This window comes from Python bivittatus, unplaced genomic scaffold, assembly GCF_059951505.1.
Source record: "Python bivittatus isolate LINGU-HERP-01145 unplaced genomic scaffold, Pbiv_v1 ctg000390_np1212, whole genome shotgun sequence".
NCBI lineage: Eukaryota > Metazoa > Chordata > Lepidosauria > Squamata > Pythonidae > Python > Python bivittatus.
The window spans coordinates 3,335,174-3,355,091 of record NW_028277070.1 but is presented as its reverse complement, the minus strand read 5'-3'; the positions used below and the strand labels follow the sequence as shown (position 1 = coordinate 3,355,091).

The 19,918-nt window shown below is 52.6% G+C and overlaps 1 protein-coding gene and 1 long non-coding RNA gene across 3 annotated transcripts in view; one reads left to right on the top strand and one right to left on the bottom strand.

The window, feature by feature from the left end:
- Positions 1–6,725: 6,725 nt before the first annotated feature.
- Positions 6,726–9,765, bottom strand: LOC112542432 (uncharacterized). Its single transcript, XR_003086191.2, has 3 exons — positions 9,176–9,765; positions 8,683–9,002; positions 6,726–7,640 (listed from the first exon to the last, which is right to left on the bottom strand). It is a non-coding gene; the product is annotated as an uncharacterized LOC112542432 (long non-coding RNA).
- A 3,102-nt stretch (positions 9,766–12,867) lies between these two features.
- The window catches only part of INPP5J (inositol polyphosphate-5-phosphatase J), a 44,964-nt gene continuing 37,913 nt past the window's right edge, over positions 12,868–19,918 (top strand). Inside the window, exon 1 of one of the 2 annotated variants that reach the window (XM_088143848.1) lies at positions 12,868–13,176. In XM_088143848.1, the coding sequence (XP_087999974.1) occupies positions 13,081–13,176 (96 nt within the window). In that variant the 5' untranslated portion in view covers positions 12,868–13,080. The remainder of the gene's footprint in view (positions 13,177–19,918) is intronic. The other variant, XM_088143849.1, reaches the window with a different exon arrangement.

The following is a 19,918-nucleotide window of genomic DNA, read 5'->3' as shown; positions in this document are numbered from 1 at the left end:
AGGTATTAATGCTATATTAACACCTCTTTCCAACTCTCTGGCATCTTTTCTCCCTGCAGGATAGAGTTTGTCATGTTTTGTAAAGGTTGTAAAAGTTCATTCTCAAAACATTTGTAACAAAAACCTGTTAATCCATCTGGCCCAGGCACCTTTCCTGGTTTAATCTTTTTTATTAGGTTCTGAAACTTCCCTTATTGTTATAGGTCTATTGGTAATCTGTCTCTGTTCCTCTGTAATCCTCAGTAAATTTTGTTTCTTTAGATATTCATCTATTTTCTCTAGTGAGAGGTCACTTCCTTTATATACATTGGAATAATACTGATGAAATGCTTTTTGTATGGCCGCACTGTCCATTAATACAGTATCTCCCTCTTATAATTTCAGTATCGTTTTCTTTTCTTTTTCTTTTCGTATTTTATATTCTAGCCACTTCCCTTGAGTTTATCTGCAAACTCAACATTGTTTTGCTTTACATAATTCATTTCTATTTCCATTTCTCTTGCTGTTAACATAAATAACTGTTGTTGTAAAAGCTTAATTTGTTGAGAAATACTTATCTTCTTATCTTTAATTCTTCTTTTTTCTTTATTTCATCCGAAATTGCTTGCGCTTTCTCTTGACTCTTCTTTTTAAGTTTATTATTAAACTTTATTTATTTATTTATTATTTATTTATGCTGGAGTCTTGCTCAAACATGGCTCTAGCCCTCCTACTTAAACTTTACTCTGTCTTACTTGTTAATTTATATTTTCCCCTGGATTGTGGGCATAGGGAAATAAATAAATTATGGGATCAATTTGAGACTTATGTAAATTGGCTATTATATCAATACCCAGACTCTATAATTATAATAGCCGGTGACTTTAATGCACATATTGGCCTCTCTGATGCCTTTCTGCAATCTTATTTTAAATGGCCAACGCACCCTAAAATTGATGTGGGCTACTTTTCAGCCAGACAGTCTAAAGACCAGCCTGTAATATTGCAGGATTTCATTTGGCTCAGTTCGTGGACAGTTTAGATCTAGTTATACTTTATGGCACTGTCAGGGGGGACATGAAAAGGGAGTTTACATTCTGGCGCCCCAATGGGGCCAGTGTGGTCGACTATATTATGATTTCCCGAAATGTTGTACATCATATAGATTACTTCTATATAGTGGAGCTCGCCCTGATAGCGACCACTTCCCCCTAATTTGTCTTTTTGATCCTAAAATAAATCTTGAATCGTTAGAAGTAGCCCACTGCCCCGTTGCCATTACGACAAAGGGGCGAGTGCAGAGCGAACGGTCTCAAGGTCCGGCCAAAGTTCTGTCTGGGCTCTTGACCTCGGAGGCCCCGCTTCAAATGCACACCCAGATCTGCTCAGCTGATTCACAGGAACAAGTAATGTCACTGTGTCAGTCCACTGTTGTTAATCTCCAAGCCCCCCTGACGAGATTCGGGCCGGAAGAACGGAACAGCCTCTCTCTGTGGCCCAGATCTGATAGCCTCCATCCCGTGTGGCATCGTGGCATGAATCCTAGGGGGTAGTGGCAGAGGTCTGATCCGGAGGCAGACAGGCTCCTGCTTCAGCAGTGCTGAGAGGGCACATTTGTGGGGGGGTGGGGTGGCGAAAATCAAACCATGGAATGGCCTCCTAAACAAGCCAGAAACTGCCCGACCGGACTTGGTCCTCTTTTTCTCCTCTTTAAGGTGCCTCAGTGCTCCGTCCTTACCCCGATGCCAGACTTTCCAGCCCCTGGCTTCCTTTTCTTCATTCATTCCCACATTTATGCCAATGTTAGCCAATCAGTGTGTTAATTGCTGTATCTCTGTGTAAGAAACGTGTATGAAATCTTCTTCTTTGGGTGTGATTGGGGTGCTTCTCTGCCTTAAGGGGAGACCCCAGCTGATTCTATTGGCCTGCTTTCAATAAAACTTTAAAATCTCAGCTGGTGGTTTCGTGTCTGATCTTCTGCCGGACTGAATCCCAACTGGGGAGAGTCAGAAACTCTTAAATTTTGCTAACAATTTCAGCCATGCCAAGCACCCCAAGACTTGCCATGGGTACTCTGCACCGTCCCCCCGTCTGGATTCACACAACAGGCCAAACCCAGGTTAGCAAAACACAATTGCTGGGTTCCTCTGAAGTGCAGGGGCCAAACAAAGAGGCTTGACTGAATGGCCTGCTTCACCCAACAGGCCAAGGTCATCTCTGTGTTCAGACAACTTCTCAAACCACAGGCTACCCAGGGCCATTTCAGCTGAACCCAGCATGTTGTATGAATCCAGACATCCTGCAGATGAAGGTCTGCCAAAAGCCGGTAGCTGCACTGATCAGACACACCTGTACGGCCTCCCAACTTCAGCACATCCCACCCCAGCTGGCCACAAGCCTGTACGGCTTGCCACTGCCGGAGAGTAAACAACTGAAGTCGCTCGTGGCTCTGACCGGCCCCGGGGAACCCCTTTCTGCATAATATTGATTTCAAAACCGGAGCAGCTGCACAGGAGACGTACTCCCAGGAGACCCCCTGAACCTGAGATGGAACAAGCAGAATGAAGCAGTGGGTTTGGATCCCAGAAACAGTTTCCCAATTCTCTGTCTCCTTCACAGCAACATTTTAAAAAAACTGTTAAGTTAAAATCCTTGAGTTCAGCATCGAGGGACTTCATCGACACCTGTGTGGTTTTCTCACCAAACTGTGGAAAGGGTTTGCCCTTCTCTCCTGGGGGGGGGGGGGGGAGGTTCCACCCCCCAATCTAGCCTACAGTTTGGGGCTTTCCTGGTGTCGTCCCATCCAAGTCTGGATATGCAATGTGCTTCAGAACATGCCGGGGAGCCAACCCAGCACTTGGGGGCCACCCCTTCAAGCAGATGTGCTGTTTCCAAGGGCCAAGAGGCTGCTTGTGGGCAAAGTCACATCTGGTTTGCAAACGTGCAGACGGGAGCTGTGTTGGAGCTCCCACACCCACAAAGCACCCTTTTGCCTTCAAAGCGGTCCAGCCTCAGAAACCAGACCCAAACTTACCTTTTTTTTTTTTAATAATAACTTTATTAAAAAAAATTTAAAGAGCAATAAAAAACTAACAAAAACTAATATTGAGAAAGAACATAGGAAGAAAGAAAGATTAGAAATGACAGATGTACAAGATTAAAAAGTGTGAAAAACAAGAAGAAGAGAAAAATCTTGCTTACCTTTTTTTGAGATCAGACACGGTCACGTTGGTTAGTTGGCCAGCTAAAAGAGGGAAATGTTGCTTATTCCTGGTGGAATATTTGGACACAGTCCAGCGCTTCAGTTTTCTGCTCCCATATTTTGGAAGTGGGCATTTTGGGCCCTGGGACTGACTTTATGCTACTCTACTAAACCTTGGTGCAACTGTCCGTTTAGATCTAACGGTAGAAAAGCCCCGTGTCAGAACCTCACAGTTAAATCTGTTGATGAATTGTAATTGCTAGCTTGCTCAGTTCTGCCATAGTTGTACTGGGGAGGGGGTAATGCCAGTGAGGTGCATAGTGGTTAGTGCAGATGGCCTCGCCTTATCTAGTCTTCAGGAATGCCAAGGTCGTACCCGCATGAGAGCAGAGGAAGGCGCCAGAAAGAATGAGGGGAAAAAGGGGCAAGCAGAGGGGTTAAGAAAGGATTGCTCTGCACGGGCTTTTCAGTTTCAGCAATTCCTTGCTAGGGCCTGTATGTTAATACTCTGACTTTCTTTTGGACCTATGGAGTCTCTGGAGAATGTTTCTTTTTATTGGGGTTTAAGGACTGCAGTGCCTGACACCCCATCTGCTAAGTGGGGCCAGAAAGAGGAAGGGCGTCAAAGAGACCGTGCCTCTATTCTCACGACACGATGAGCTGCAAGTTAAGCAAACCCACGCTAGTTTGGTGGGCGGTGCCCAGCTAGTGCAGATCGTTCTCCCGCAGTTCAGAAAATTGGGTGAATTGAACCAACCGTAACAATCAGAGGGGAAATGCTTTGATATCATCAGCAGTACCCAAGAAGGATGGAGCGGCTGCATTTAGGGATGTGTGAGAGTCAGAAAGGAAATACCTGTTTTAATTTAATTTCAGAGTTGCACAGTGAGAACTTTCCTTAATTGAAATGCTCAGACATTGGAGGAAAAGAGGAAGAACAGGGGGGGGGTCTTGCAACATGGCATCCCCCCGGGTTTATATTGACTAGAAACAATCCCTCTGGCCCCGACGCAGACAGGATTCAGTTGCTGTCACTGCCTCAGCAGTTACATGATTGGAGAGTCATTTAGTTCTAATGTTCAGTAACGTGAAAGGAAATCAAACATATTTTGTCTCGGCTCACATCTGCTACTTCTGGAGCATACCCAGAGGGTAAAAAACCACGGATGTGGCTTCAATCACATCTTGACTTTTTTGATCCACTCCCCACGGATGCCCCGGCCTTCCAGATGCCATTCCGAGACCAGACGTGGCTCCTTGGCCCGGGAAATAATGACCCCGGCTTCGTGGTTCTGTGAACCCAGCCACTATGGTCAACACAATCCACGGCTGAACCAGGCCAGCAGTCGCTTACTTTCCAAAATCAGGGAACAGCTACCTAGTCTGAGCTCCTCCTGGTGCACAGCAAGTTCTTGGGCAAACGTGCCGGTTGTCCTGGTCTTCCTTAACTTCTGGACAACCGGCTTGGGGCCGTTCAGCTGTGGCTGAATTCTGTCTCTGTCAGTCCTGGCCAGGGCCGACAGCAGACAGAACGGATGAAAGGTCACGGATGATGGGCACTGAAATCCAACGTCACCTGCAAGGCCAACAGGTTCCACAAGCTGCATACAGGCAAAAGCAGAGGGCACTGAAAAGTCCATTTCACGTTCTCTCTGGATTCGCTCCTGCCCCGAATCTTCTTTTCTTAGTGATGGGCAGAAAAAGGAAAAAGAGCCCTGATTTTTTCCTTATCAGTTCCCTTCAGCTGGATTGGAAAAAATGCCTTTGGAATTTCTCTCCAAGTAGCTAGAACGGGTGGGTGAGGCTCTTCTCTGCCATGATGCACCCAGGCTGCCATGGTCTGCAGCCTCTCTGGCTGGCTCCCCCCACGCACCCCATCACCATTCAGCCAGGGAAGATTGCTTCACTGCATCTTCCTCAGAGGAAATGTGATCTACTAGAGATACCTCACAGTCACTGCAAAATGAGTAATGGAAAAGTTAGCAACACCCTCCTTGGTCATCAAGGGTGAAATGAGATCAAAATGCCAGCCAGAGAAGTCTTAAGGAATTCTCAAGCTTCCTGAGAGCGAGGCGGAAAAACAGAAGCCGGTTTTGCCGCAGGGGAAGAACCTTCTGCTCCCTTTGACTGCTGCTGTTGCTCTCCTGGTTTGTTTGAAATCCCAGCTTCTCTGCGCCCTCCGGGGCTATGCCTGGCTTCTTCCCTTGGGCTGCCAAGGCATCCAGCTGCTCCTGCCTCTGTCTCCCCCATGGCCTTGCCCAGATCGCCAAGGGTTCAGGAGACCCCATGGGCCTTTCTCTCTCTCCAGAACCTGATTCTCCCTTCAAGGAGGGAGAAAGTGAAACTTCTAAGAATATTGCAGTTAATAATAGCCCCATCAGGTCTCCTGGCTTGGCAGCAAAGAATCCATGAGTCATGGCAAGTGTGGGTAAATCTGAAAGCGGGCAGGGAGTGGTGAGTCAGAGAAAACACAGTGGTGGGCTGGCAAAAGCATCTCCACGGGAGTCCGCTGGCTTCCGAGCCGTGATTCACCCCTGCGCGGGGCGAACAGGTACCTGCTGCCGTGAAGGCAAGCAAAGGACGCTGACGGGTCCCCTTTGCAAGGCTTGCGCCATAAAGCAAAACTCCTTCAAGGGGGTTGATGCAACAGGGACCCAAGGCGACCACTCCCCCCGAAACACTTCAGGTTTGGGGGGTGGCTTGCATGTCTGAAGGCTCCTGCCCAGCTCGTTCAAGCCCTTCCCCTGCAAGTAAACAGGTAGCTTCTCTGTGGCCGGGCTCACCTGAAGTGCTAGTGGGCGGCTGGTGATTCAGCCTGTTGTGGGAACCCGGCCATCTGAGGTTTGGGCATTGCACGTTGGGTGAACATAGAAGTTGCGTTTGGTTAACCCAGACTGAAGGTTTAGTGGGTTGTGTGAACCTAGCCAGAGAGAAGAAGAGATGGGACATGCTTTCCCTCAATGCCATTATTCTCTGGGACAGAACGTGTTTCTTCCCCTGCTCCCTTTTGTGCCCTGAAATGCCCCAATCCACTTCAGCATATGGTTCCCCTGGCTGTGTAGACAGTCTGGCGCAGCTGCAAAGATGCTGTGATCCATTACGGAAATGTGCTTCAGGAACCCTTTGCCCTTGATTAAGATCTCAGTGGGGCAGAGGGGGGTCCCTCCCATCCCCAGGAAACGCTCACAAGGCTGGTAGGTGATGACGATGACGACAATGCACACTGGGAGCAAAGGGGCCAACCGCGCTCTCATAACGCAAAGCGGATGCTTGTCAGTGTCTGGGCAGCCTCGCTCAGGCACTGGGTGACCTGGAGCTGATCAGCCCCTTCGGGGCAGGACCAGGCGCATCGCAGGGCATGGCCAAAAAACTCAAGACGGTGCGATCGAAGCTCCGCTCGTTTTTTCTTGCGTCCTGCATGTCACAACCGCCCTCTGACTTTTTGGACCGCACCCAGACGACACCCCTGCAGGACGGCCCTTGCACCCACCCTTCGCTTCCTCCTGCCCTCCTCCCAGCCACGTCAGGCCTCCTCTCAGGGGAATGACTGAGCCCCCGTGAGAACGTGGCGCTTTGGTTTAGGCTTAGCCTGCTTTGCGGTCACCGCAACGTGTCAGCCATTGTGGCAACACAACCCCTTGTGGCTTATTCAACGAACAATGGCATGCATGCGTTGATCTGAGATGCGCCTCCACACGTACGGAAATTAATTAAGAATCGGAGGAAAATGGCACAGCACAGAGACGGGGGATTCGAAGGCCTCTTCGTTTATAAACAGCTGGAACTTAATAAAGCTGTAAGGAGCCCTGACTGGTTCGCCCTAGAAGAGGGCGAGGATGCGGGTGGAAAGCAGTCGATCGCCAGCATGGGAAAGAAGCCTCTGGTTAGGTCAATCTTGCGAGGAGCTGCGCTGGGTCGTGATCCCTTGTAGCCGAAGGCAGGCGCGATGGCAGAAGGGCAGGAAAATGGGGCATTTTCCTTCCCTTTCTTTCCGGTCACCTGGGCGGTCATCAAGCGCCCGTCCTTGCTTAAACTGGAAGACCTCTAATGCATGTTGGGAATTTGCTCAAGGCCAGTCTGGTGGACTACCTGTGTATTTTGTGGGACTTGGAATTTTTATTTCCGAGGAAGGGTTGCCACATTGGAGGACGTTGACTCGATGCCATGAGAAACTGGGGTTTTATTCTTGGAAGATAAATTAGCTACGCAATTTCACCGAGGGGTCTGCAGGAGGGGCTCAAAGAAGCGACGTGCGTTGTGTAGTAAAAAGGACAGGCTTCAACGGCTTGACCACAGTTGCTGCTTGGCTTTTTTGGTCCCCTCCTGCAGGCGCCCTTCAGTTTGATGCCAGTTGCCTTTCCATGCCTTTCTTTTCCGAGGAAGACTTCTGGACCAGGCTAAAGGTTGCACACGGCTTTGTGCTCTGGAGCTGGTATTTCCTTAACGAAGCATTTTGGACCTGAAAAGAAGTGATCGGTCCTAAATAAGCGCTTGTGCGATTAATCAATTTCACACGCAACAGTTAAAATATCGATACAAATTACATCCAGACCTTCAGTAAAAGGAAGGAAATACGGATCCTGGGAGAGAATACCTGCCACCCACTTTTGAGAGGGACAGCGTGGACGGCCCCTCCGGAAGAACTGAAATATAGCTGATTTGCGATGCTGCACCCCCCCCCGCAATGGTTTGGCGTGAGGCTTTTCCCTCCGGAGACCCAAGCTTCGTTCAGCTTGAGGCCGGGGCTGGCCGAAGACCCCCGGGTCCGGCTGGCTGGATTAGACTCTTAGTTGCAGGCAAGGAAGAGGCTTTCAGCCCAACGGCTGATTTCCCGTTGCAGTGCAAAGAAGTTGCAGCTTTCACGCGGGGCAGGGCTCGGACTTGGGGCTTGCTCTTCCTCCTTTCCAAGTGACCCGTGGGGAGGATTCACTTGGTGGCTCAGATCTGGTCGCGTGATGGATCTCTGTACCCTGAGGCCCCCACCCCACCCGGCTGCCCCCTTCCCAGATTCAGCCCCGGTTGGGAAAATGCAGGCACGCGTGGCCCTAGAGGGAGTGGGCGTTCATTTAATTAAGCCTCCCCGAGTCAGGCTTGATCCCCGGGGACTTCATAGACTCCTCCGTTGATCTTTTTTGGCCACAGTTCAGAAGCAGTTTGCCCCTGGGATCTGGGGGGGCTTCTCAATCCAGCCTAAGCCCCGGGATTTCCTAGTGGCCTCCCATCCAAATATTAACCAGGGCTGATCCAGCTTGAGTTTAACTGAGGGTTGCACTTGGTGTGTCGCTTTCAAAATTCAGTCTTGGCCCAGTCGTATGCTAAACCTGTAAATCCAGATCGACTCTGCTTTCTCTTCAGATCGTATAAAGCTTTCGCCTTTTAAGTCTGATTTTTTTAATGTTCTGCATTTGCCAAAGCAACGGAAGAGACTGTGCCACGTTTTGGAAAGTTTCCCTTTGATACAAAAAAAACACACGTGACTCCTGGCAACAGGCTGCACGTACCTTGCTTGGCGTGCCAGTTAGGCGTTAGCGTTCCATATTCTGACCAAGCATCGTTGTCTGGCTGTTCCTCAGTGCCACAAGTCCTAATTTAAGGCCTGTTCACCTCCTTCAGGTGCACAGGACAGGCCTGAATTTAAGCACCGTTGTTTCTCCTCCTTGGGTCAAAGAACTGCCATCTGGTTGTCGTTTGATGATCAGCCACCAGGGGGCAGAGTTTCCAATTGCATCTCAGAGACTCGTCGCACGTCCCGGAGGTTTCTTGCAAAGTGGTCTGTGCAGCTAAACCTGGATTTTCTCCAAAATCCAGGGCTGTGCACCTGCTACAAAGGAAAAAAGAAAATTCAAGAACAGAAGAAAGATTATACTTACTGGAGCCGGTGTGCTGCAGCGTCTAAAACAATAGCCACTGATACCTTACAGCAGATGTAAGTGGCATACGCTTGCAACTTCCTTGTTTTTCGTTCCAAGGGAAAGTCCTTCAAGGTTGTTTTACCTGGAGGCAGGCAGGCGGTTTTCTTGGCTGCAGTACAGAAGTTCCTTTGTCTTCTGGGATGTTTGATTGACTCCTCTGTCCTGCTTGGAGCCTGGTGTCTCCTCAGGATCTGCCACCCAGCACTAAACCGAGCCAACCCTCCTTCGCCTGGCAGATCCGCGCCGGGAGGGCTTCCGAAGTCCCTCCTTCTCCCTCCTCCACAGAACTGGATCCCCTGTGCTGCTGGAAAGGTGGACAGAATGTGCACGTGGAGGTGGCCAGTCTGAAGCCCACGTCATTCGGTGAGGACAAAACACCCTGTAGATGCAGAATCGTCCAAACGCGTTCACAGTCTCTGCCCTCTGGGGGGGAAGTCCCCAAATCTATAGGAGAGCAATAGCTTTACGGAGACAAATAGATTTAACTGAAGGGCAGGCAAGACCGTGCCAGGCTCCGAGCACTTCATCAGGCAGGAGGCTACAAATAACTGGGGATGGGAAAGAAGCCACTCCCCCCCCCCTTTAAATTTGGCCAGACGTTTCAGAGTGGAGTTCTGCGGTTCATTCACGGTCAGTCTCAAGATGGAGATTGTGGGTTGAACGTCTCCCTGAGTGTGAGATGCTGTCGGTGTCAGGTTACACCAGCATTGCAGGACAAACGAAATGGCTGCTTCCCCAGCTCTGAAAACACAAAGGACATTCGTCTCCCTAACCAGCCTCTCTTCGGCTTATCAGCAACCCTCTCAGCAGCTCTGTCCTCACCGGGAGCAGAAACAATTATACCATATCATGTATCTGCTCTATCATAAACATCCTGTGCCCTCTTTGTGGTCCATTGTAAACCCTTCTTTATTTTTTGCTCTGAGATATGTTATGATGGGAAAGAAATGTGAGCAGGACACAGCCATAGCACGTGAGAGAGGAATGTCAGCAAACTGCCCCAGGACATTTATAAAGTTGCCTCCATTTCTTGCTTGTTCAGACTCTGATCGCTACCCCTTAACAAATGCCCAAAGGAGCTGTCAAAAATGAAATTGAAGTTCTCTAAGGGCAAATTAGAGCAATTACAAGAAGCACATTAACCTCTCATTGCCTGGGAGATCAGCCTAAAAGTCAGGCCGGGAAGGAAAAACAGCAGAAAAACCATTTGCGGACAGAGGGAAGCAGTTCAGGCCCAAATCCTTGGCGAAATGAACTGGCAGCAAGTGTGATGCGTACCAGGCACGTCTCTCCAGAGCAAGCATTTCACCAACCATCCATCTTAAATTAGCACAATTTTATTGAAGCAAACTGTTGGAAATGCTTCAAAGATGGTCTCCTAAAAATGCCTTTTTTCCTAATTATAGTTTCCTTGTATTGGCCGTCCAGCGTCCCTGTTTTATCTGTATATTCTCATGAAAAAAAAGGATATAAACTGCTTTGAACTTACGAGATGATTATGGTGATTACATGCCATCACGTCATTGTCAACTCTTAGTGACCACAGAGATAGGCCTTCTCCAGGACCATCTGTCCCCAGCCTGTTCTTTCAAGTCTCTCAACAGTGCCCTCATCGCCACTGTAACTGAACCCATCCCCCTTGCTGCTGGTTGTCCTCTCCTTCTCTTTCCTCCCTTCCACCTTTCCCAGCATCAGCGCCTTCTCCAGGGAACTGGGTCTTCACATAAGGCGTCCGAAGTAGGATCATCTGAGCCTCAAGTGAGAACTCTGGGTTGATTTGTTCAGTGATCCATCGGTTTGCTTTCTTGCCCATCCACGGATTTCTCAGGAGTCTTCTCCAACCCCAAAGTCCAAAGGTGGCAATGCTCTTCCTCTCCTGCTTCTTCAGAGTCCAACTTTCTCTTCCACGGAGTGCCACCAAGAAAACCACGGCCTGCACCATTCTGATCTTTGTATAGACCCATCATGGCATTTGAATGTCCTCTCCAAGGACTTCAAGTGCCAGTCTGTGGCATATTTCTTGACTGCTTGTTGGGGTGTCAAATGTACAAAGTTATGCAGATTTGGTGACCTTTGAAGCCAATCACAAAAGTATAGCAAATTTTATTTAAAAACAGGAATAGAGAGCTCTTACACCACAGGAATAGCGCAGATTCCTTGTAAGATATATGTTGGGGATGGTACTTTTTAACTTATGGGTGAGCAAACAGCCAAATTTGTGGAAAACCCTAATTTATGCTGAAAGGTAAAAATAAAAAGCATCAGTGAATGATTCCAATATAACTGGAATAAAACTGGAGGGAATATTTGATTAGAGTACAGTGTGATTTTTATGGTTCCCTGCTTGCATTGTGCTTAGGTGTGCACATAACAGAACAAAAATACTTTAAAAAATGATTGGAAAACCACTTTTAAACAGATGTTACTGGTCTTTCATGGTCCGGCCCTTCTGGTGGGAGTTTTTAAATGGCTGTCCATCGTTTTTTCTCTGTGGAACTTCCCTCTTTGGGAAGGCAACATTGCTATCAGTTACAGGGGCTTGGGATCCCCCTCCCCACACACTTCTGCTGTTTTAGGGAGAGGTTTGAACTGCAGGTTTAAGCCACCCACTCTGCCCTTTAACCCCCCCCCCCGCCCTCCCCAGTGCCACTAAACACAAAGGAAAAAAGGGCCCATCTTCTTTGCTTTACCTGCCAGGGGGCTGCAAAAGGGGTGCTGACATGCCCCCTGCACCTTTCTGTAGCTCTGGGTTGGGTGAACTCTTTCAGGGTCAATCAACCCAACATTCTGAGTTTGTGCCAAGCGCTCAGCCGTCCCTCCTCTCATAGTCTGGCTGGGTTTGCCCAACTGAGTTGCTGATGGCAGCTTTGAGGATCACGGTCTTCAGCCAACACAGTTGCAGATCCTAAGGGCCCAGCACCGTGAAGGGAAAGGCCCTTATCCCTTCATTGCCACTGAGACCCTGGTGCCCCTGCAGGGCAACGGGCAAGGAAGAAGGGCCACCGTGTGTCAGTTTGAGGGGAGCTGACTCCAAGGATGGAAGGGACCCTTCCAGGGCAGCCGGCAGGACAACGGGGAAGTGGGGCGTCAAGCCTTAGAGCTGCTGGGCTGGGACCCGACCAACGGGCTGTGTTCACACTGCACACTTCACCGGGTCAGTGAAAGCACCAGCGGCTGCATTCGCACAACCATGTTTGGTTATTGTTAATCTTGGTTAGTTTTTTGTGCACGCCGCACAACCCCAGCTCCGTTGGTGGGCCATTGGGTCTGCGGTGCAAAGGCAGAAATTAACCGATTCGGGAATAAGCCTGTAACTGTTCGGCATTTGCGGCCACGGGCAGCGCGGCCGTCGCGTCAGCTCGGCCGGGTTTCCCAGAGGACGAGGCCAGTTCGGGGAGGGGGCGGGCGCAGCGGCGCGCCGGGCCCTCGCCTCGCCGACTTCCCTCCTCGCCGGAGCCTCCGGACCGTCCACCTGTGGCAACCCAAAGCGAGCAGCGCCAGAGGCAGAAGCGGCCGGCTGCGCAGTTCCGCGGAAGGTCTGCTCTGCTCTCCTCCCGAGCCGCCTTTTGCAGCGCGACCTGCGCGTCTGCCGGGGCCGGGGCCGGGGCGGGGGCGCTTGCGGGCCAAGCGGAGGAGCGCCGCCTCCGGGGACTTCTTTATGATTGATTATGGCTTATTGGGCGCCGCGTCCACGGCCGCAGCCCCGTCCCGAGGACTAGAAACTTGCTTTCCCAAAGGGCGGGCAGCGGGGAAACGGGGAGGCTTTCCGGAAGCCGGTTCTGCGGGCGGCAGCTCACGTCAGCCGGGCGCCCCGTCCCTCCTCCTCCTCCCCCGAGGCGGCGGCGACGGGAGGCCAGCCGGGCTGCTGCGCCTTTAAGTCCTCCGGCAGGGTGACGCCACCGCCGCCCCGCGAAGGAGGCTCGGCGGCGGCGGCGACAGCAGCAGCAGCAGCGGCGGCAGCGGCGCGCGAGGAGCGCGGGAGCCGGCATGGAGCCGCCGCCGCTGCCGCCGCGCCGGACCGGCGGGAGGAGCCGGCAGGCGCTGGGCAGGGGCCGGGCGGGCGAGCCGGCCGGCTGGCGCAAGGTGAGCCCGGGGCGGGCGGGCGGCAGGTGGCCGAGGGCGCGGAGCGGGGCCGGCGGGCGCGCCCCGAGGGCGGCGGGGGGCTCGGCGCAGCCGGAGCGCAGGGGAGGCGGCGGACCGGCCGGGTCTCCAGCGCGGGGTCGTTGTGCACGTGGGAGCGCGCGCGCGACGCGCCCGCGTGTGGGCGGCTCGCCGGGTCTGTCCGCGCGCGCACGCGCGGCCAGCCGGGATCCCCTCGTGGGAGTCCGCGCGCGCGCCCGCGGGCCCCGGCTGCGCTCCCCGCTCCTGGCGCTCCCGCCTCCGGGAAGAGCGCGGCGGCGGCCGGACGGACGGAGCCCGTTTCTCCGGACAGGGCTCGGGGGGCTCCCGTTCCTCTCCCCCAGCGAGGACTCGGAGGGGCTTTGACCCGGGGCCGTTCGCCCAGAGCCTTCCCCGGCCCAGATTCGGCGGTCTTTGCGCCACCTTTGTACGGTACTCGGGAAATAAATAAAGACCCCCCCCCATTTCTATCCTGCTCTTCGCCTTTTGTTGTCGTTTGCAACTGCTCTCATCCTCTGATATTGGGGGGTGGGGGCAGATCTCTCTGGGGCTTGTAGAACAACCAGTGCACCCCAAAGGCCCCTGCCCCAAGAGCTCCCAATCAAGGCTGCCCCCCCTGCCTTCCCTTGCTGGGGGGCACGGGCTAAGAGAGGGAAGGGGCAGTGTTTTCTCTACAGGCCCCTGAATCTCACAGGCTGCCACTTTTGGCAGGAGCCCCTTTCCCTGCTTCTTCCCCCCCAGCCCACCCCCCACACCTCCACCCCCGTCTGCCTGCAGATGCCCAGGCGCCCGGGAAGGGGGGCCAGGCGGGAGCATCTGCCTGGCTCAGCATCTTCCCAGCCCTCCGGGTGGTGGAGAGGAGAGATGAAGGGCACCTGCAGGGCTGGCTGGGGGCCGGATGGGCCCTGCGGGAGAGTCTGCCCTCTGTCTTGGGCGCTCCACAGCGAAGAGGAAACTGAGGCAGGAGGCCATCTGTCAGAAAATGGGCCTCGAAGGGAGCTTGTGCTCCAAGGGATGAAGAAGGGGTCCCGTAGGAGCTGCGGAGGAAACTCAGCCTGAGAGATGCCCGGGAGAAGGGGGGCTGGCAGTCCCCCCCCCAGCCCGAGGACAGAGAAATCGGTTGACAAGGAGAAGAGAATTTTGGAGAAATTGCCACAGCTGGAGTGGAGTGTTTGTGCCCTGATTTAGGGACAAAGAGGCCAAGGGGATTGTGTGCATGTGTGTGTGTGTCCTGGATTTCATTCTGAGTCATGGAACATGGAGAGCAACTTTGAGCTACAGAAGTTCAAGGACCGGTCTGAGATTGGGGAGTTCATGGTATAAATTCTTGCTCAGCCATGAACCGGAGGCCCCTGGATCCGCCCCCCTCTTTGACGTGAATCCCCTCACCGGGTCCTTGAGAGGGCGGAATCGCAGCGGAGAATCCCCAGGAGGGTGGAGGAACCGCGAATGCCTGGCAGTGTAAATCCTGGCCACGATCCCCCGCTTTTCAAAGCTGACTTGCACCCCTGACGAAGGAGTGGTACGGTTTCACTCTGCTCGGTTTCACTCTGCTCGTGGTAGTTCTCAGGTTAAAAAGTTACTTGATGCTGACTGTTCAGGTCCATGTTTGGCTCACATTTGGCCCAAAGAAGGAACTTCCCCCATTTTGGTAAAGCAGTTTCTGACAAGGCGACGGAAGGGGGTCTTCAAGGACACCCCCAAACTGATTCACAGGCCGGGTTTGCCAGTGGGGTTTGCTTGCTTGTGGTTTCCCTCGTGGTCAGCTGTGCAGGTTCTTGTGTCAACACGGTCAGTTATGGCATAATGCCGGTTTCTGTGAACTCCCGAGGCTCCCACCCGTCTGGACGCTCCGGGGCTCCCGTTGAGTAAGCAGGGCTGCCAGCAGGACCCAGGAAGCTGCGCCCTCTGCAATGACGCCCCACCCCCAAAGATCCGGACAGCTCTGGGGTTTCCGCAAACTGTTCAAGACGGGTGGTTCTCCCAGGCCGTGGGTTAGGACGGTGGCCGAGCCTCTTCGGTTTGGATTCTGTCTTGGTCGGCTGTATTCTTTGTCTTTGATAGAGGTTTTCTTTTTAATGTTTTAATTATAAGCCACCCAGAGTCACTGTGGTCTTGGGCAGCCTCGACATTGAAATAACACATAATAAATCAATAAACAAACCCAGCTGCAGACTGGATTCACCCATTGTGCTAAACCACCACTTTTTAAACCATGGTTTTGTTGGTAAAGCCATTTCTAATGCGGTTGGCAAACAGGCTAAACCAGCTGTATTTTGATTCCAAGTTCTACAAAAGAGAGCACATAAACCCCACTTTGATTTATCACAAGGGATGAACCACCTCCTAGGTGAAATTCACAAATTGTGCTGCTCTAGATTATTTAAGTATGATTGATTGAGTAAGCCAGCGTTTCCTGGACTTGCACAACACAATTTAAACTCAGTTTAAAGTTACGGCGAAGGGGCACAACCAGGAGCCTCATGTGGCCCCCTGTGACCTGCAAAGATTGCTATCAAAAGGCAATTTTTAGTGTGACAGAAAGAGGAACTTATTAAATACGTGCCTAGGGAGAAATTACATTGGGGAGAAATTATAGAGAGGATAACACTACCATACATCAGAAACGTCTCAGAAACCACCAACAGACTATTACAACCACACGGCATCACCGTAGCACGCAAACCAACTAAAGCCCTCCAGAACATCTTAAGTAAACCAAAAGTCCACGTAGCCCAAGAAGAAAAAACAGGAGTCCTCTACAACATACAGTGTAAGGACTGCGACAACCACTATGTAGGACAGACAGGCAGAAGGCTGGCAGAGCGCGTCCATGAGCACCAACTGGCAGTCAGAAGACACGATGAAAACTCCATCTCACATCACATGGACAGACTCAACCATAGTTTCAGCTGGGAAACTCTCAGCATTTTAGACCAAGCTAAATCCAAAAATGCAAGGGAATTCTTGGAAGCCTGGTATTCAGACACATTAGCCAATACTACCAAGGAGAAAACCACACCCCCACCAACCCCGGGCAGGACAAACCCCACACTCACAAGCACTGATGATGTTACCCAGCCGGGTAATGAAACGTCTGCGGTCTAACAGCCAAGCTCAAAGAGCCCCAAGGACTCCACAGAAATTACACTGGCAGATTCAGTTGAAATATAAATACGAGGAACTCTTAGTTTTTGTCCTCGCTGCACATCCCTTGTGTGCGGCAACAGCTAGCTAACCTTGGGCTGATCCTCTGGGTAGGCGGGGATCTGGTTAGTCCTTTCCCGCAGCTAACCCGGGAACAGAAAATCAACCCAGGAAGAGTCAGGGCAAGCCATGTCTCTCTGCTCCCGAGGAGCCACACGGCCATGTCCAGGGAGTTGGGCTTGAGGCACTCTGAACCTGGCCTTTCGAAGGAGTACTGGCATGCCGGTCTGAGCCCGGGCACCCTGCCTCGTGGCCCGGGGATCGCCTGCCTTCTCTGCCCTTCCCCGCCTGGCCTCTTGCTCCCTCCAGGCTGGCAGGGGCTGCGGCCTCTCTCTGGGTACGGGGAGAGAATCCTGGGCGGTGCCAAGGTTCCACGGCTGTTGGGCGGAGGAGCAGAAGCCTCCTGCGGCGGCCAGGAGGTGGCACCATGGCGAGGGACTCCCCAGATGAAGACCTGGAGACACTCCAGCTCGAAAGGGGGCAGGTATTGCTGGGGCCGACCAGCGATGGAGCCCCTTAAGCCTTTGAAACAAATATTACGCTGGGGGAGAAGCCGCATCCTCCAAGAGAATTGTTAGAACAGGGTGTGAACCACAGTAGCAAAGGGCTAAGTTAGGAATATCTAATTGTTATCATTCGGATTTGGCTTAGCGCGTTGTGTGAATGCAACCAGTGCCGTATCTGCCGACAAAAACCAAACGGGGATTCCGATGAGAACCGAAATGCAGCCTTTCTGGACGGGGGCTCAGGGGGCTCTTAGATTGCCTTGGGGAGAAAGACAGCGGTGCTGCTGCCGTTGTTGGGGGACGGAGTTGTGTGGTGGGCAGAGCGAGGGGCTGGTGGTGAGGTCAGGCCTTTGCGGGTGTCCAGCGAGGGGCGGTGTTGGTGAAGAGCGGGGCTGCGCAAACCCCGTGTGTCTTCGGGGTCCTCTGCGCATTTGAGCAGGTCTTAGATCTTCAGCAACATTTGTCCCAGGGAGGTTGAGAGCAGCCAGCTGCAAAGCTCTTGCAAAGGGAAGATTTCTCAGAAATGCCACCCTTAGTGGTGCCACAGACGCTGCCAGGGCATCCGCAGAGGGAGCCGGTGTCAAAAAAGGCAAACGGTGGATGTCACTGCACATTCAAAGCTCTGCCTTTTTCATGTGTGCTGCACGTGCAATAAACGTGAAAAAAGGGCAGAGCTTTGATCCCACAGTTGTGGCTGCCAAGTTGACTTTTTTGACCCCCTCTATGGATGCCCCTAGCAGTGCCTAGGAAGTGAGTGTTTGGGGTAGAGAAACAGGATCGAAGTGGCCCTCTTTCAGTCTTTGAGCACCAGGGCACTAGTTGTCATGCTAAGAGAGGGCCTTACTTAGACCTCAAGAATCCACCTGTGGATGCTCGTTGGCCTTGAGGGAACTGCAGGACAAATTTTTCAGACTTCCTGTGGGCAGAATTCAGGGGACAAATCTTTTTGTTCTGGTTAGAGTGTCTGTTTCCAGAAAGCAGGCACCAGTCACAACTCTGGGGTGGGGGTATGGCTGTTCTTACAGGTAGTCCTCAACTTATGACCATTCGTTCAGCAACCGTTCCAAGTTATGGCAGCATTGAACAAAGGGACTTATGACTGGTCCTTGAGGTTACAGCCATTGCAGTGCCCCCGCGATTGGCAGCCCACCTTCACTTACAACTGCAGGGGCACTTCAACTCCCCCCAACCGCCTATCTCCCCCCCATCTATGCCCTTGCTGCCCTAGCTGACCTTTGCTGTCTTCTTGCTCCTACTGCTGACCAAGCATGCCCAGCCTTGCCCTTCACGAGGCAACTGGTGGCCACATAAGGCTTTCTTCCCCAGGCCACGCATGGTGGTTTTCTCGTGAGACCTGAGGAAGATGGCCTCACGTGGACAGCAGCTGTCTTGCGAAGGGCCAGGGCGAGCACCGTGTCAGCAGCGGGAGCAAGAAGATGGCACAGGTCAGCTGGGGAGATGGAGCGCAGGGTGGCAGGGCCTCAGAGTGCGGCTGGGCCAGGCGGGGGTGGCTGAGGCTTCCAGGGCTAGCTGTAGCTTTGTGCTGTTCTGTAGCTCAGGGCCACAGGGTGCAGGGTGCCAGAAGGGCAACAATGGGGGGGGGGGGTATTGGCAGTTGGGAGTTGAAGGGGAGGCAGTCTTTGAAGAACCGAGGCTCGGGGCTTGGAGGAACGAAGCCCGGACTGGCCGGTGGAATGAGGTTAACAACAGCAACAGGGAGTGCTGGGATTGCTGTCACTAAATGATGTGGTCACGTGATGTTGTGCTTTATGACCACATCACTTAGTGACGGAAATTCCAGTCCTAATTGTGGTCGTAAGTCGAGGACTTCTTGTATTCAGGAGTGCCTAGTGGCCTTTAGGAATGCTGGCCCAGATGTAGCCGGATGCGAGGTTCTCTCTGTGAAGCTGGGTCATAGGGATCAGTTGGGCTTGCTGCTTGCCTACCTGCAGGGTGGCTGTGGCCTTGCCTGAGCTCCTGGACTCCATGGAGGGGTTGGAGGTGGAGTTCCCCAAATTGATAGTGCTGGGGGACTTCAACCCACCTTCTCTGGGTGCAGAGTTAGAGGTGACCCGGGAGTTCATGCCAACCATGGCAGCCGTGGACCTCGTCCAGCTTATTGGCAGCCCAACTCATGGTGTGTGTGTGTGTGTGTCACACATTGGATTTGGTGTTTGTCTTGGGGCAGTGGCAAGATGATCTGGGGCTGGGGAATGTTAACGTCAGTCCCTTGCCATGGACAGATCACTCCCACTTTGGCCCTGGATTCTCTGCAGCTGCAGGGATGTTGGGCCCATTTTCTCAGTCTGCCCCAGGCCGACCAATGGACCCAGCAGGTTTCAGAGGGAGCCTGAGGTTATTCCTGAGGCTCCGCTGCCCGATTCGGCTGAGGCCTTGGCTGCAGCCTGGAATGAGCGTGCAATGAGGGGCTCGGATCGGATCACGCCTGCCTCGGCTCTCTCTGATCGCGGATCCTGTCATGTCCCCGGTTTACAGTGGCGCTCTGGGAGATGAAATGGCCCAAGAGATGCCTAGAGCATCACTGGAGGAAGATGATGGATGAAATTGACCGGCCACAGGTAAAATCCTTTATTAGGACTTACCTTGTGCCAGTTAGAGTGGCAAAGCGTGCTTACTTCTCTGTTCTTATGCCCTGTTTCAGGTGATGAGAGCACTTCTGGGTAAGGGGGGGCACGTGAACCCTTGCGGGGTCACTGTGAGGACTGTTCTAGGCATCCGTTGGACAAAGTTGCTCAACTGTGGACTCTGTCTGGGCAGATCCAGCGGAAGTGACTGAGGCCCATCCAAGCTGGGTTATCTGGGGAGAGTTCAAGCTGATCAACCCTGCGGAAGTGGACAGGGTCCTTACAGCTGTGAGCTGTGCCATCTGCAGTCTGGACACACGCCCCTCCTGGTTGGTGAAGGCCTCCTGGGAGGTGGCATGTGGCCGGGTCCTTCTTTTTAGGGAAGGTTGTCGAGAGGGTGGTAGGCTC